Source organism: Callorhinchus milii, unplaced genomic scaffold, assembly GCF_018977255.1.
Source record: "Callorhinchus milii isolate IMCB2004 unplaced genomic scaffold, IMCB_Cmil_1.0 Scaffold4, whole genome shotgun sequence".
Lineage (NCBI taxonomy): Eukaryota > Metazoa > Chordata > Chondrichthyes > Chimaeriformes > Callorhinchidae > Callorhinchus > Callorhinchus milii.
The window spans coordinates 76,171,412-76,189,630 of NW_024704745.1; the positions used below are offsets into that span (position 1 = coordinate 76,171,412).

The following is an 18,219-nucleotide window of genomic DNA, read 5'->3' on the forward strand; positions in this document are numbered from 1 at the left end:
TTAGGCTGACACCCCAACAGTCCATTGAGTCAGAGGCAAGAAAGACTCCACCACACCTGTCAAAAGTGAAGCCCAAAGAGGAAAAAAATACTTTTTGTTTAATGCGCTCCAAATTCACAAGATGTCAGTCCAGACAGACAAACTATGACTGAGCAGCTGGAACTGACACAGAACAGACATGAGGCGGAGACTGCAACTTACTGCACTCAGGGCCACTGGGGCATTTGCTGTTTAGTTCAGAAACCGCAGGTAAAACCTAACTCATTTTAAAGTTGTTCTGTGTAAACTGTTGCAAAACGGACAAGCTATCCTCACTTGTAATCCCTCGCCTCTCCATCAATCCCTCCGCCTTGCCCCCTCCATCCCCATCTTCAGGCTTGTAGACCTTCCTCTTTGACCGTACTTATGGTCACCTCCCACCTCCCCCCGGCTTGGCATTGCGCTCCACCACTGTCAAGCGCTCTGGGACGCTACCCTGTGTGAGGAGCGCGATATAAATGCAAATTGTTGTTGACGTTGTTGTAATATGCAGGCTGAGTTATTGCACATAAAATGCACGCATTAAAAAAAAACAGAAAAACAGTCTTAATTGGTTCCAAAAGCCCAATCCGAATCATTGCTCTGATCTTGACAAGGTTACAAAATCAAGCTGGCGAAATACTGGGCCCTCACTAACATCTGTAAGGTATTACTGGATTCTGGGGCTGACAACTCTCCCACAGTTCAGTATTCTTTCTTTTTCAAGTTGCCTATATATTATTCATTTTTGACAGAAATTCTTACCTCACCACCTCCCTCCCTCCTCCCTCTCTCTCTTTCTCTCGCCACTTCCTCTCTCCCCTGTCCCCACGCCCTCTCCTCCCCCTCTCTCTCTCTCTCTCCGCTCTCCCTTTCTCCCCTCTCTTCTCTTCTTCAATCTCTCCTCCCACCTCCAACAATGCGGCACACCCCAAGCACTCCATTGGAGTGTCAAATTAAACTGCATATGTTTCACGTCCCAACGTGGGGCATGAACACATCTTTCTGACTTGGGAGGCAACCTGGCAACCTTGATCCAGAAAACGACAGTCACTCCACTTGACAGTAAATCCTATGAAGCGCTTTGAGGTGTCCTCCCGACGTGAAAGACCATATTTCAAATGGAAGGATTAATATTATCAAGTGAGGGTTTTGACCTCAAACGCACCTCTTGATGTTATTCAGGAACATAATAACCTAACGATTCTGGCATTATATATATATATATATATATATAAAAACAATGAAGCAAATGAAAACATGAGGAAGCTTTACCCAGGGAGAAGCTAGTTGCTTTATCTTCTGACCCTCAGCCTCACTGATGAAATTGTGATACAGAATCACGTCCGGCTTCTGGCTTAAGATCTCTCTTTTCATCGGCTGGAGAATCAGGTGTGGACTGAGGTTTGTCTCGTAGGAGCAATAAAGGTTTGAGTTCTGATAATGTTTGGGCTAAAATAGAAGAGAGTACAAATACAAATTTACATCAGGACAACATCCTAAAGTGCTTCACAGGGTATAGTGTAAAGTGTAGTGACTGTGTGTTTTGTGGGCGAGCTTGGCAGCCAATTTGCACGTAGTAAAGTCCAGCTAGTGTTCCTTCCTCTCTTTCCTTCCTCCTCCCCAAGCAATTGTTGAGACTTTATGACCGTGCGGAATGAAGAGGGTTCAATTGGTTCAGTGCGGAGCGTGGCCACATCATAAAACAGCTGTTGTTTTGGTGTTAATATTGAGCTGGATCAGGAGCAACTGGCAGACTGAGAGGGAGATGGTATTTGTTGTCTCACCACATGCTTCAAATAATTGTTTGTTAAAGTCCTTGTTGTTTATCTCAGCGATGGCTGGTTATTACCAATGTCCATGTCCTGGCCAACAATCCTCTAGATTAACTGGTTTGGGTCCCAAATCCCTGATTGTCCAGTGCCCTGGGACGTCTTTCCGACGTGAATCGGGCTGGTTTGTGGGACTACATGACAGAAATTGCTTGTGAAGCACTTGACGGTGTTTCAGTGTGAAAAGGAGCTGTAAAGGTATCAGCCTGGCTCAGTTGATAGGATTCTTGTCTCTGAGTCAGAAGGTTGTGGGTTCAAACCCTACATTGGAGCTTGGAACTCATATAGTCCAGGCTGACATGCCAATGCTGGGTTGGAGGTGCTATCCTTCGGGTGAGAAGTTGAAGATGTTAAAGATCCCACAGTATTACTCAAAAAGAGGAGTGAGTTTCTCCCAGTGTCCTGGCCAACACTACACCAACTATAATAGGTTATTCACTTCAGGGAAGTTTGTGGGACATTGGTGTGTGCAAATGCAAATACACAGACACTGCACTTTAAGGTAAATCTTATGAAACACTTTGAGACATCCTCCTGACATGAAAGACGCTATATCGAATGCAAGGAATATTATTATCATACGGCAAGTTTTCCCACCAGATTGTAAGTAAAGGAAATAAACTTGCAAAGCCCTGCTGACCCAAGAGAGCAATGAAGGAAGGAGCCAAGAGTTCAAACATTTCTCCCTTGGGGACTGAAGGCCATAAAGTTACCTGCGATCCCAGTGTCTGGCATAATGATTCATAGGTCTTTCTGGTTAGCAGATGTGTTTCATTTGGTCTCCGAGGCTCCAGATTGTTGGGCTCAGTGTACGAAGCTTCCGCCAGGATCTTTTCATATTTGAGTACATTCCTGGCAACTCTTCTGTTGTTTGAATCTGTTGAAGATCAAGCAACATGACTGTGAAACTATCCGGGTGGCAAACCCACATTATCTCTGAATACTGAATACTATATATAACTATACATCTTCTGAACTGGTGAATGGCCTTTAATTCAATCTAATAATAATAATCCTTGCATTTGATATAACGCCTTACCATGTTGTTGAGACATCTCAAAGCGCTTCACAGAAGTACTGTAAAGTCAAGCACTCAGAGGCACTACCCTGTGTGAGCGGTGCTATATAAATGCAAGTTGTTGTTCACTGTGGGCAAAATATGGAGCAGATTGGGTTGAATGCAGAATCAATTGCTTCCATAAATATCTCTGTACCCCTTATCTGTACACTACAGATTAGTATTATCCCCATTAAATCATTGAATACTAAGTTATACTAAGATATTTGAAACTCAAAATAATAATATTCCTTGCATTTGATACATTGTCTTATCACACGTCAAGATGTTCACAAAGCGCTTCACAGGATGTATTATAAATTGTAGTGACTATGTTTTCTGTGGGCGGATTCAGCAGCCAATCTGCCTGTAGAAATGTCCAAACAGCTGTGCAATGAATGACCAATTTTGTTTGTGGGATTGAAGGCCATATGGAGGTTTATTAGCTAACAGAAGTGTCTTAATTTGGCCACCTGAGCAGATACCAGAAGGCAACCAGCACCCGGAAAGAAAAATGGGAAAAAATAATTGCACCCAGTAACATTTATTTATATTAAAAACAAGCTGATTCGGGGAATTCTGTGCGCATTTCACCCACAAAATATACAGTCAATTCACTTTACAGTATATTCTGTGAAGCTCCTTGAAACGTCTCAGAGATGTGATAAGGCGCTATATCAAATGCAAGGATTATTATTTATTATTAACTCTCAGCAACCCTGGATTCCTATAGATTTTCCCCGAAAGTTCAGACTGATTCACTGTGCATACCTATCTGGAGGAGCTCCTCAGAGAAGCTCAGTGCATGACGGGTATTTCCTATCTGTAAGACAATAATGGTGCAGTGTTAATTCTTACAATCAATCATTCTATCATTCACTCCTTTGCCTACAAAAAACACACAGTCTCTCCACTTTACAGATTATCCCGTGAAGCCCTTTGAGACATTCCCCTGATGCAAAAGGTGCTGTATCGAATGCAACAATTACTATTTCTGTATTTATTGTTATTCTTTACAATTTTCTGTTAGATACATTTTAATCCAGTGCATTTTTCAGATTAATAAATAGGCAACACATCATATAATAATAATAATAATAATCATGGTGTTACCATGTGAGTCAACCCCAATTCCTGAAAGGATTGAATAATGCAACAACTTTGCGTGGGGTAGCTGCTCGGCGTGCTTAACAAAGTCATAATTTTACGTCGTGCCTTGGAGAAAGGGGAGGCAGTTGAAGAGGAATGTCTGTAGGTGTGATCTGAAGACAGACAGCAAACAGGCAAGATCCTCCAGAGGGATTGAGGCAGAGATTTTCGGAGGGTCAGGAATAATATAACGATCATTGCATTTGGTAGCAGTACCTTTTGTGTCAGGAGTACGAGTCATTTGAAGCGCTCTGGGATGCTACCCCGTGTGAAGGGTCGCTAGATAAATGCCAGTTGTTGTTGTAATTCACTCCTCTGAACTCCTCTGAACTCCTCTCCCTCTGGCCTTCAACCCTCACCGACCCCTCTTCTCCTCTCTCCCTCCTCCACAATACCCTCTCCTCCACACTCGATACTCTTGCCCCCATCATTTCCCGCACTGTCTCCTACTCCCGCTCCTCCCCCTGGTACACCACCCACCTCCGCTCACTGAAATGCCAGGTGCGGGCTGCTGAACGCACCTGTGTCAAATCTGGCCTAACGGTCCACCGACAAATCTGGCTGGACCTCCTCAAAATTTACCGCTCCACTCTAGCCTCGGCCAAGTCGTCCTTCTACTCCAGGATAATCCTGGAGGCGAAGAACAACCCCAGGCTACTGTTTTCCACCACAACCCGACTCCTCCGTCCCCCCCGCCACCCCGCGCAGGTCATCTCCTCCAACCTTCACTGCGAGGAGATGCTGGATTTCCTTGAATCCAAGATCAAGGGAATCCGCTCCGCGGTCACTTCCCCTCCAACTTCCACCCACCACCCACCCCTTCCCTCCCACACTCCGACTCCTACCCATCCTCCCCTACACACCTTCGTACCCGTTTCCCCACCCTCTGTCACTGAACTCATCCTATCCCTAAAACCAACCACCTGCTCCCTTGACCCCATCCCCACTCCACTCCTTATCTCCCAGCTCCACTTTCTTGCCCCACATATCACTGACATCATCAACCTGTCCCTCTCCTCTGGCTCTGTCCCCATTCCATTAAAAACTGCCATCATCACGCCCACCCTGAAAAAACCCTCCCTTGATGCGTCGCAGCTATCAAGCTACCGGCCCATCTCCAACCTCCCCTTTCTCTCCAAGGTCTTGGAAAGAGTTGTCGCCTCCCAACTGCGCTCTTTCCTTTCCACCCATTCTCTTTTCGAACCCCTTCAGTCAGGTTTCCGTGCTGCTCATAGCACAGAAACTGCCCTGGTCAAGGTCACCAATGATATCCTGACCATCTGTGACCAGGGCTCCCTCTGTCTCCTCGTCCTCCTCGACCTATCGGCAGCATTCGATACGGTCGACCACGCTATCCTACTCCACCGCTTGTCCTCCCACCTCAACCTTCAAGGCACTGTCCTTGAATGGTTTAGGTCGTACCTTTCTCACCGTCTTCACTTTGTCTCAACGAATGGCTTCTCCTCCACCCCCCGTACTGTCTCATGTGGTGTCCCTCAGGGCTCTGTCCTCGGTCCCCTCCTCTTCACCCTCTATATGCTCCCCCTTGGTGACATCATCCGCAGACATGGAGTTAACTTCCACATGTATGCGGATGACACCCAACTCTACCTTTCCTCCTCTACTCTCAACTCCACGACCACCGATGTCCTGACAGCTGCCTGTCCGACATCGAGTCCTGGACGAGAGACAACTTTCTTCAGCTCAACGTGCGAAAAACCGAGGCCCTCCTGATTGGCTCACGTCAGCGCCTCCGCACCTCAGGCGCTGACACCATCAGCATCCAAGGCTGCACTCTCCACCTCTCAAAGCCAGTCAGGAACCTCGGCGTTTTGTTCGACCCTGAGCTGTCCTTTCTCCCTCACATCCGCACCACAACTGGCACCGCCTTCCATCACCTCCGGAACATCGCCAGACTACGGCACTACCTCACCCCTCACGCTGCTGAAACCCTGGTTCACGCCTTTGTCACCTCAAGGCTGGACTATGGGAACTCTCTCCTCGCCGGCCTTCCCGCCACCTCCCTCCACAAGCTGCAGGTCATTCAGAACTCTGCAGCTCGTGTACTGTCCCGCACCAGGCTTCGGGACCACATCACTCCCACCCTCGCTCGCCTCCACTGGCTCCCCATCCCCCAGAGGATTGATTTCAAGATCCTCATCCTCACCTACAAGGCCATTCACGGCCTTGCTCCCTCCTACCTCTCCAACCTACTATCCCCCTACCTACCTGCCCGTACCCTCCGTTCCTCTGGCTCCGGTCTGCTCCACGTCCCCCGCCCCAACCGCCCTACCATCGGTGGTCGGGCCTTCAGCCTCTCAGCCCCAGGCTCTGGAACTCCATCCCCCAGTGCCTTCGCCGCTTCCTCCCTTTCCTCCTTCAAGGCCGGTCTCAAAACCTTTCTCTTTGACCGAGCCTTCAGCTCCCCTCTCGACTCTCTTCCCCTCCTCGCTCCCTCCCTTCCCTCCCCTCACCCTGACCATTTCCCCCTCCTCGCTCCCTCCCTTCCCTCCCCTCACCCTGACCATTTCCCCCCTGCTCGGGTCATGACCCAACTGTGCAGCGCCTTGGGACGTCCTCCTGACGTGAAAGGCGCTTTATAAATGGAATCTTGTTGTTGTTGTTGTTGTAATTAACGTGTGTCTTAAAACGTTTGAAAGACAATTTGGAAAATCCCTAAATCCGGTGTTAAATTAGAAGCCGGGTTTCCACAGTCCTGCGGGAAAACCAGCTTCCAAGTGATGACCTGGATAAGTCGGTGTAGGGGGACAGGGGCCAACAACAAAATAAGGGGGGGGGGGTCGATGCCAGAAAATAATCTTGAATTAAGGATTTTAACAGCAAAAAGAAAGGTTGGTTTTACTTTGATAAGGAAGCTATTGCTTTTTACAACCGTCTACTCCAGACTCCACCAACTCTCTCTTGCACCAGGTTTACTCTGGTGCTAACTCATTAACTAGTTGCTGGTGCCCAATTAGCAGTTAGGGCTGGAATTTCAGCTGAACTCCTGATTGGAGTCCAGCCCTTGTTAACTACCTTGGTTGAGGCATCTTATAAACAGATACAAAAAAACAACACACTACTTTACACATAAGTGGAAAACCTATATCCATAGAAATCAGGGAAAGGGTTTAAACCCCCCGTCACAGCTGGTTCTTTGAAATTTCTTGCGACCTTTTTAACGTTCAGACAACCGTCTTAAGGTGAAGAACAAGAGCAATCTCCAGGGCCTGAAGTCATAAGTCTCCGTTTCCCTGAAAGTGAACAGTTAAAACAAGGATCTCTCCCAGGAAATACTAGACTTTCTCTTCTAGGAAGAGAAAAAAAGACTTGGCCAGATGGGGAACCTCTTTGTACTCAAGGAAGTTCCCCATAGGCTTCTGAAATAGAATATAAAATAGTCCACCTCAAGGAGACAGACCATCAACATAGACTTCACTCAGGGAACGTGACGGAATGCCTCTTTCAGCCTGTGGAGCAATTGCAAGCTCGGCAAATCCGATCTCTGAGGAAATTAGTTACACAAAAACTCCCCCAAGAAAGAACTTCATATCTGCTCCTCCAATTACTGGCACCATTTCAACTCTTCTGTGCGATCCAGCCTCTAATGCACTCCATCCATATGTAATAATAGCAAGAATGTATTTAGTACGGTGCCTCACCATGTTGTTGAGGCGTCTCAATGCGCATCACGGGAATGACTGTAAAGTGTAGTGACTGCGTTGGTCATCCTCCTGCACCTATCTTCCCTGCCCTCCACCCTATCCTGATCCCAAGCCCCAGTTCAGGTCCAAACGCCTGACTGTCCAACACCTTGGGATGTCCTCCCGAAGTGAAAGGCACTATACAAATATAATTTGTTGTTGTGTTTGTATTATGTAGGCAGATGTGGGAGCATTTCCGTGCCCAGCAGGGTCCCCACGCAAACAGAATGACCAATTTTGTCTGGGGAGGAATTGTTGGCCAGGACACATCTTATACTTAATAGCCCAGTGCCTGTCTCGATCATGATGCTAACTCTTATTACCTAATTTATTTCCATTGCACTGCCAGTGTGCCAGCACACATCTACCAACATTTTATTAAAAACAAATGACAGGGGTAATCAGATATGCAGCAAAACCACAACTGTGCCTCCCCCCTCCATCCCCCACTCTCTCCCACCCCCCCACCCCCCTCTCTCTCTCTCTCTCCCCATCCCAACACTGTTTCAAATTTCAGCTGATTTTTTTCCTTCTGCTTCAGAGAATGATCGAGAAGAACTAACGACAGTAAAAGTAAAATCATCTCCAAGAAACGTTGCTAAGAGTTAAAAAAGGCTCAAATCCACATATTAAGCACATTTGCACTAAGGAATCTAAGCACATGGCTTTGAGGTGCATTTGAACACATTATGTACCATCTACGTTCTATACGTTTGCTATTCCTGGTTCATCTTAGGAGTTAAAACATATGCGTATAAAATGTATGCGTGTATCAGCCTGGCTCAGTGGTAGCACTCTCGCCTCTGAGTCAGAAGGTTGTGGCTTCAAGTCTCAAGTCCTGACTTGGGACTCATAAAGTCTAAGCTGACACCCCAGTGCAGTTGTTGTAGGTGCCTTCCTTTGAGCCGTTGAACTGACACCTTATCTGCCTCTTCAGGTGGATGATCCCACGGCACTATTCGAAAGGGGAGGTGAGTTTCTCCCGGTGTCCTGGCCAAAAATCGCCCTGACAAAATTGGTGACTCGCTTCATGGCTTCGTGGGACGTTGCTGTGCAAAATTGGCTGCTGTTGTGGTATCCCCCGTCCCCCCAACCCAAAAAAAAGAAACAGTCACTACACTTTACAGTATATCCTGGGAAGCACTTTGAGACGACCTCATGACATGAAAGGCACACTGATGAGAAGGATCAACTGATCCAGGCCACAACCTACTGTTGTATCAAATGTAAGAAATAGTCCTTTAACTTAGTGGTTAGACCAATCTTCTCGCAAGCGAGAGGACCTGGATCCCGGGCAGGGTGATAGGGACAACTTTCCTTACTCCCCATGCCTCTGTTTACCTAGCAGTAAGAAGGAACCTGTTTGTGAGTCGATCGGTGAATCACTTTTCTGGGGATAATAATTCCTTCAAAAAAAACAACCACGACAACTTGCATTTATAATAGTGCCCGCCCTGAGCATTTGACAGTGGCAGGGTTTACCTAGCAGCTTTTCCAGGGGTAATAATCCCTTCAAAAAAAAAAAGACAATAATAATAATTTGGTCACTCAATCCACCGCTGTTTATGGGACACCGCTGTGCGCAATTGGCTGCCGCATTTTGCCCGCCAAATATACAGTCACTTCACTTTACAGTATATTCCGTGAAGCGCTTTGATACAATCTCGAAGACGTGATGAGGCGCTATATCAAATGCAAGGATTATTTTTATTATTGTTATTAGGATTATATTATATGTTGTATTCTGCTGCCTCTGGTTCAGGCTATTTCCTTGTGTCCCTCTAGATATTATATTGTTCCATTTTCTTCTTCTTGTGCTCGGTTACTCTGTTACATTCACCTTCAGTACTTTCTGGGCCTAATCATTTTAAACAGACGTGGCAGAAACTGTGTTTGGTTGTCTTGGACGGTTCCCTATGAAATCAGTGCAATGCAACTTGTGGTTGAGGCCCCATTTGTCTGTTCAGGTGGATGTTAAAGATCCCATTGCACTATTCGAGAAGGGAAGGTTTCCTGACCAACAATCCCCCAAATAAAATTGGTCATTCACTTTGCAGCTGTTTGTGGGTCATTGCTGTGTGCAAATTGGCTACTATTTTTGTCTATAAACTACACAGTCACTGCACTTTATATCAACCCTGTGAATTGTTTTGAGACATCTCGACATTGTGTTACAAACCTTATCAAATGAATGGATTATTATTGTTTAATTTGTTGTTGTAGTTGAAAAAAAGGGAACGGTCAATGTCTTAATTTATCAAACCACACGTTTGCTCCCCACACCTCAATTTCCTCCTAAATTCCTTCCAAAATCACCAAGTATTGGATTGCCGGTTGCACGACACTGGTTTAGTTCAACAACGGTAGCAAAATCAGAGTTCAGTTAGTATCAAACTCGCTGGCATTCCAACACCAAGATCAGGCAGTTCAGTAGGTGGTGAGTCAACAGCAGGTTGTTACCAAGTCAGGTGGTGGAGATGGGGGAGCAAATAAAATACAATGCGTTCACATTTACACAGGGCCTTTCACGTCAGGAGGACATCTCAAAGAGCTTCTCGGTGGTGAATGGGCACCAGAGCTGCGGGTAGGGCCCTTGGGAGATGGTGGGGGTGGGGGGCAGATGACCGACTGAAAGTGCAGTGAAAGAGGTAAATTTTGAGATGGGTCTTGAACGAGGGAAGGAGTGAACGAGTGAGCGAGCGAGTCCGAGAGACTCCGGGCCGGTGGTCCAGAGAGCAAACGTCACCCGCGTGTACCAAGTGATAGATTAGGCATTGACTGGCTATATTTGTCAGCTGGAGCTGGAGTTCGAAGCTTTACCAGTTACCACTCACCATATAATGGGAAAACGCTATATGATCAAGAGCTTCCTCCAGACTTCCTTCATCTTCCACGTTCCAAATCCTCAGCTTCTTTCGGAAAAGAGAGACCGCCTCTTCCAGCCAAATTACCGAGTGATAATAGTCACCTTTGTCATAGGCAATCTGGAGACACAGCAAAGGGAATAATAATCGAATAATAGAAAATAATAACTTTTCTTAAAATACAGTAAAACTTGGACAAGTCACATCACTCAGGATCATAACATTTAGTATGACTTACGTAAAGTCTGAGTCGCAGGTAAACTTGTATAAGGAAACTGAATGGGACTTGTGGGTGGATGTGCGACTTAGGTGATTGTACGATTTATAAAGCTAAGACTTAAGCGAGTTTTGCAGTATGTACTCCAATTGGCAAAACCCCTGGAATAATTACCAGAGGCCGCTGTTATATTATATAAGACTGTTTTGCTCCTTACGTTAGCACATACACTCAGGAGTGACGTCCTCACATGCACTCTTAAACTTTGTGGCATTATGTTCAGCTTTGAAACGGCCCAAAAGGCAAGGTTAATGCAGAAATAGCCAAAGAGCAATTATAATCTAATTAATATACAAGCATCGCAACCCCTCCTCTCTAATAATCAGTTAGTAAAATTGATACTAATTGGGTATTGCATTTACAGCACAGCGGTATGTTCACTGCCATTCAGTAACCAAAGATCATGGTAGAGTCTAGACTTGTTTTGCTTTTTTAAACAAAGTGACTCAGTACATTCCAGGAGAGTGCAAATACCGTGCGCAATTTGAAACTCTTTGTGGAAATTTATTTCCGTTCGGGATAAGGTCGAGGTATGTTTGAGGTGAAGTAGATGAGTTAGTTGGTGTAGTACATTGACGAAACAACATGCTGCACTACACAGAGCTGAGAAATCGAATTGAAGTGAGCTTCTATAGATGCTATCCTGCACTGTGAGACGGCATCTTAGATTTCATGGAGTCCTGTAGTGCAATGGTTTAGATTGCTCGCCATGGTACGTGAGAGGACCCGGGTTCGATTCCCAGCAGGGCGAAACGTTAGGCAGGTTTCCTTACTCCACACGCCTCTGTTTACCTGGCAGTAAGTAGGAACCCGGTCGATTGGCGGATCACTTTTCTGGGGGTAATAATCCCTTCAAAATACATTTTTTTAAAAATAATAAATAGGTCCCTCAATCCACGACTGTTTGTGGGACAACGCTAAGCGCAGTTGGCTGCCGCGTTTCGCCCACAAAATATATAAGGATTATTATTATCCCGGGTGAAGGGCGCCATGTAAATACAAGTTGTTAATGTTGTTGTTTGTTGTTCTTCCTCACAGCCACAGGGAAGCTGATCAAAAAAAAACCTTCATCAATATTGGTGATACAAGCTGAAACCTCTCTCAGCTCTGCTCAGGGAGTTTTTTTAATGTAAATTCAATTAAGGTGGTTTGTGAAGCAGAAAGTTCCTGCATTTTAACAACAGGAGGGGGCTGTATGGTTTAAGTTTTGTTTTAAGTGGGGCAGAATCCAGTAAACACAGCAAGTTTGGTAATTTCTTAGATGTGGGCTCAACCTTTAACTGGCTGTTATATATTTTCGTATTAAAATTAATGGATAATTATATCAGCAACTGAGAGTCCAATTCAGGCAACTCTGCTTTTTTTGATATAATAATAATCCTTGTATTTGATATAGCGTCTTATCACGTCATTGAAACACCTCGAAGCGCTTCAGAGAATATGTTGTAAAGTGGATTGACTGTGTATGTTGTGGGCGAAATACAGCAGAGTCCCACAAACCGTCATGGATTGAGTGACCACATTTTTTCTTGAGGGATTATTACACTCAAATAAATAGCCAATCGACTAACAACCGAGTTCCTACTTACTGCTCGGTAAACAGAGGCATGTGGAGTAAGGAAACTTGAACTAAGGTTTCACAGCGCTCAGGAATCGAATCCGGGTCTTCTCGCTTGCGAAGTGAGCGGACTAACCACTACTCTACGGGACTCCACAGTTGGGACTGAAGGAATCGCCCGTCAAAAGAACCGGCCATTCGTCTGTGCTGTAAATTTCTGTGGTTCTGGGGATCAAATCCGAGAGAGCAATTAACAGCCAAGGTTGGAAAGAGTGGGAGGGAGAACAAAATCAATTAGGAATTGCTGGTCAAGTGAAGCCAAGCTGGGGGTGTTAAATGCTTGTGGCTTGCAGTAGGAAGGAAAACACTAAGGAATTCTACTGCACTTAGGTCTTGGGAACGGATTAGACAGGTCAGTGGGAGACAGTTGCATAGGCAGGATAAATGCATTAAAAAATGGAAAGCAAACTCGTTGATTGGATCTTGGTAGAAATGAATTTGTTTCGGGAGCAAATTCTAAAGCAGTCCGTGCAGGTTTTCTTGCTCAGTCATTACTTCGAGGAGATTGTGTTTTGTGCTGTATTAATTGTGGTAATCATCATCTTGTCAAAGTTCTCAATGGATAATAATAATAATAATGATAATAGTAATCCTTGCATTTGATATAGTGCCTTATCACGTTGTTGAGACGTCTCAAAGCGCTTCACAGGATATACTGTAAAATGAACTTATGTGTACCTCCTAACCCCCTACCATTCTGTTCGCTCCCTCCGCTCAGCGGGCTCCGGCTTGCTTCATGTCTCCCGCCTTGCTCGCCCCACTATCGGCGGGCGGGTATTCTGTCACTCTGTACCCACCCTCTGGAACTTCATCCTGCAGTTCCTCCATCTGGTCCCCTCCCTCGCCACCTTCAAGACTCACCTCAAGACCCTCCTCTTCAACCGTGCTTTCGATCTCCCTGCTTCCCCCCCCACCCCCGCCCTCCACCCTCCCCCACCCCGACCCCCAGCTCAGGTCCGTATCTCTGTCTGTCCAGCGCCTTGGGACATCCTCCCGATGTGAAAGGCGCTTTACACATGTAATTTTGTTGTTGTTTTGCTTTGTGGGCAAAATGCGGCAGTCATGGATTGAGTGACCACAACAACAACAACAGATTATATTTGTACAGCGCCTTTCACGTCAGGAGGACGTCCCAAGACACTGAACAGTCAGGGATCTGCACCCGAGCAGCTGTTTGGAATCAGGAGGGGGTGGAAGGCGGGGAGAATAGGGGTTGGAGAGTGACCACATTTTTGGGGGGAGGGATTATTAACCCCAGAAAGCGATCCACCAATCTACTAACAAATGGGTTCCTACTTACTGCTAGGTAAACAGAGACATGCGGAGCAAGGAAATTTACTAACATAGCATAACATGTAGGAGGAGGAGTAGGCCATTCGGCCCTTCGAGCCTGCCCCGCCATTCAATCATGACTGATCTTCTAATGTAACTCCAGCTAATAACCTGACCCTGCCTTATCTCCATATCCCTTAATCCCTTTTGCAATAAGAAATCTATCTATCTCAATCTTAAATATGTTCAAGGACTTAGCGTCAACAGCCCTTTGGGGTAGTGAGTTCAAAGTAAGGACTAAGTAAAGATTGGTATGGAAATAGACTTGTAAGCGCTCCCAGATGAATGTCCCTATGAAAATACAAGTTGTTGTTGAACGTCCCAGTTACTCCAAAGCAGAAACTCACAGTTTATAGTTTAAGATTAACATTTACAAAAAAAGGAATTATTGCCACTTTGGCTCACGTACCTTTCCAATCTGAAAACTGTCGTCTGCTGACAGGGTAATGGAGATACTGGGTCTGTAGACGGTAGAAACGCCGTCTCTAGTAGCCTGGAGAAACTGCCCTTTGACTAATCCCTTTGTACTCAGGTCATAAACATCCTGTAGCCTCATCAATCCTCTGGCGGCTCCTTCCAGGTCTTCAGCTTTGGGAAGTTTCTCCTCGATTTTTTCATAATCGTCCTTGAACGCTAAACACAGCATTGGAGTCAGTGTCGGTTTTCCTTACCGGAGAGGGTCGCTTGGTTTCCCCTTCCACCCCCCCACCCCAACCCAATCCCTTCCCCAAATCAGGATTTTTAAAAAATACAATTTTTTTTTTTGAAAATAACATCACGGCTTTTATTACCGAACCAAACCGAAGAGATAAGCCTCACATTTGTTTCTTGTTCAGCCGGGTGTCTGACATGTGCGGAAACCCATCACCATGCTTAAGAGTATCCAAACCAAGCTGAGAATTTCATGCATATAAAATAATAATCCTTGCATTTGATGTAGCGCTTCATCACGTCTTCGAGACGTCTCAAAGCGCTTCACAAAATATACTGTAAAGTGAATTGACTTTCTTTATGGGAAAAACACAAAAATTCCAGAGAGAGAGAGAGGGAGGGAGGGAGGGAGGGATGGAATATGCACTGTCTCCCTGGAGGGATGCATCCTGCTTACCTAATTCCATAAAGTATTAGGTGCAGGTTGGCAAGAGCCAAGGTTTGGGGAGCCAAGAGTGTGTGTTGGGGTAGAGTGCATGCTGAGAGACGTGGGAAAAACTCCTGAGGGTTTCAGGACAGCACTGGACAACTGTTAGGATTTAAGAGTTACATAGATTTACTTGGAAGTGATACAGCATGGAAACAGGCCATTCGGCCCATCTGGTTTGTGCCGGGCATTGAGTGGTTCAGTGGTTTGGATCTTACGTTCATACAAGTCCACACCCCTCCTATTCCCTCACCTATACCCTATACACTCTATCGATAGGTTTACTCTATCAACCCTCTCATCATTTTGAACACCTCCCCTTAATCTTCTCTGCGCTAAGGAGAACAATCCCGGCTTCTCTCTTCTCTTCACATACTGACGTCCCTGACCTCTGGTACCATTCTATCATGTGAATACGTTTCAACGATAGTGAATTCCACAGTTCCACAAATTTGGATCTCCTGAGTATAATGGCGACAGTTTGGGGCAAATGTTCTGTACAAATTCTGTATCAGTTTGCATTCAGCTCATTCACACAGTGAACAATCAGTATGTAGGATGGAAAACCCAGAGAGGTGGTAGAGGCAGATTGTGCCAACCAACTCAAGAAGGAACGAGACAGCTCTTAGGCAAAGTAATATAATTATAATAATCCTTGCATTTGATACAGCGCCTTATTAAATGATCAAGACATCTCACAGCACTTTACATGACTTTACTGTCAAGAGCGGTGACTGTATTTGTAGGCAAACGTGGCAGTCAATTTATGCACAGGAATGTCCCACAAACAACCATGAAGTGATTGACCAATTCTTTGGGGGGGATTGTTGGCCAGGACTCCAGGAGAGATAATCCCTTCTTTTTTTGAGCAGTGCCATGGGATCTTTAACTTCCCCTTGAACAGGCAAACAAGGCCTCGGTTTAATCGGTCTCATCCAAAGGACAATCCCCAGCGCTGCGATGCTAGGATTCTGTCTATACAATGTAAGTTCAAAGTCCCGATGTGGCCCTTTGAACCCAAAACCTTCGGTCTCAGAGGCAAGAGTTTACCAACTGAACATATAGCAGCTTTCATGTCTGGAGGACAACTCAAAGAGCTTCACAGGACACACTTAATCAGTCACGGGGCACGTGATATAGAGTGCAAGATGTTTAGTGTTACTTTATGACTTGACAGATAGAATGCAATGGTCTCGCTCAGCCCTATACATTCCTGTGTACCTCTGCCCACAGTGGCCGGTCGGTTGGCAATTTACTTTCTAGGACCGACACAGATATCAGTCTATGACTTACAAAACAATACGACATAAGCAAATTTTAAAATATATCTACACATTAAATTAAGAAAAACACCAAAGAACCAGCCAGTCGCTGCGTAGAACAGGGAAAAGACCAGTTTCCAGGGTTAAAAGTACACAATCTGCCATTTCATGGAGTACGCAAACCAGAAATATTCACAACCACGAGGGAGAACAGCCAAACATTGCAGTGAAATGTTTTCATATTAGATTCCACAGTACTGGACGGGAGCAAAATAAAAAAAATGCCTCAATATTCTTTCTGCCAATGTGTAAAATCAGTTATAATGATGTTATTCACCATTGGGTATTACATGATATAAGCGCAGTTATTATAATTCACATTTGTTTGACAGCCCAATATATAAGGGAGAGCGATTAAAAGCTTCTATTGATGTAGGATAAGATAGATTCAAATGCAAGGATTATTATTATAATCGCGTCCATTTACCTTGGGTATTCTCAGTGGCTTCTTCGCTGTATACAACATTTCGCCATTCGAGCTGTAGCCTCTTTATGAGGGTGAAGGCCAACAAAGGGTTTGAGATTGCTATTGTGGGCTCCAGGTAGGCACTGCTGTGCAAGGTCCTGATCTTTTCATAGAATCTGGAAAAAAATTGCAATTGGGGGGGAAAAAAAGCAACGTAAGATCCAAACCACTGAACCACTCAAACACAAGTCTCGAGAGCTCCCTCCGTTTACTGTGGCTGCACTCTAGCCTTGGGAGAACATGAAAATAATAATAATAATAATAATAATCAAAAGGCAAAATACTGCAGATGCTGGAAATCTGAAACAAAAACTGAAGTCGCTGGGAACACTCAGCAGGTCAGGCAGCATCTATGGAGAGAGGAAAGTGAGTTAAGGTTTCAGGTCGATGATGAAAGGACAAGAGGGCCAGAGATGACATTTCCCCAGACACAAATGCTCACTGACTAGGCTGACATTACAAAGCAGCGTTGCGGAGAGCACTGCATTGTCGGAGGTGCTGCATCAGATGAGATATTAAACCAGATCTTATCTGCCTGGTGGACTTTAAAGATCCCATGGCACTATTCGAAAAGAGAAAAGAGTTTTTCTCAGTTTCCTGGCCAACAATCCCCCCCAGATGAACTTGGTCACTCACTTCATAAATGGTTAAAATAATAATATCCTTGCATTTGATGTAACGCCGTATCACGTCTTCTAGTTCTAGTAATGGTTGTAGGACATTGCTGTTTATGGGACGTTGCTGTGAGCAAATCGACTGCCGCATTTGCCCACAAAACTACACGGTCACTACACTTTACAGTTGTTAGCAAGTATGTGAGCTAGCGGTCTGTGGACTGAATAGTGTCCTCCAATGCTTCATCTCTATGATTCTATGAAAATCACCTATAACTGCTAAATCTCCCTCCGCCTTCAAAAATCATAGGAAGAAGCCATTCAGCCTTTTGAGCCAGTTCCATCAGTTTATCTGTTGATGCCCTTTCACCATACTTTTCAATACCTCTACCTCCCAAGTCTCTGTCTATCTCTCTTTTAAACATCCCTATGCCTCTGCAGCTTTCTGGGGCAGAGAGTTCCACGTATTTAACAACAACAAATTACATTATATAGCACCTTTCACGGCGGGAGGATGTCCCAAAGCGCTGGGTATGAAGAAATGCTTCCTGACCACAGTTCTAATTGTCTTTGCTCAATATCTTTCACTCTCTTATTTCCCCACTCATTGTCCACTGAACATTTGTCAAATGCTTTGGAACATTTTCATTAACGTGAAAGGCATTAGATAAATGCAAGTTATATACGTAGAAAAATATTCATCACAATTTTTATCTGATTAGCCAAGGTGCTTAGCAAGCAGTGCCCACAGGCTAAAGAGAGTCTGGAACCCTGGACAAGATGGGACAACTGACCTGAGGATGGAAATGGATGTGACAAACTACAGCA

The 18,219-nt window shown here is 45.1% G+C and overlaps 1 protein-coding gene across 1 annotated transcript in view; it reads right to left on the reverse strand.

Moving 5' to 3' along the window:
• The window catches only part of p4ha3 (prolyl 4-hydroxylase, alpha polypeptide III), a 38,076-nt gene that overhangs the window by 14,240 nt on the left and 5,617 nt on the right, over positions 1-18,219 (reverse strand). The window contains exons 2-7 of the mRNA XM_007891164.2: positions 16,739-16,893; positions 14,261-14,484; positions 10,595-10,744; positions 3,679-3,730; positions 2,564-2,727; positions 1,294-1,470 (exon numbers count right to left, since the gene is read on the reverse strand). Coding sequence (XP_007889355.1) covers positions 1,294-1,470; positions 2,564-2,727; positions 3,679-3,730; positions 10,595-10,744; positions 14,261-14,484; positions 16,739-16,893 — 922 coding nt within the window. The remainder of the gene's footprint in view (positions 1-1,293; positions 1,471-2,563; positions 2,728-3,678; positions 3,731-10,594; positions 10,745-14,260; positions 14,485-16,738; positions 16,894-18,219) is intronic.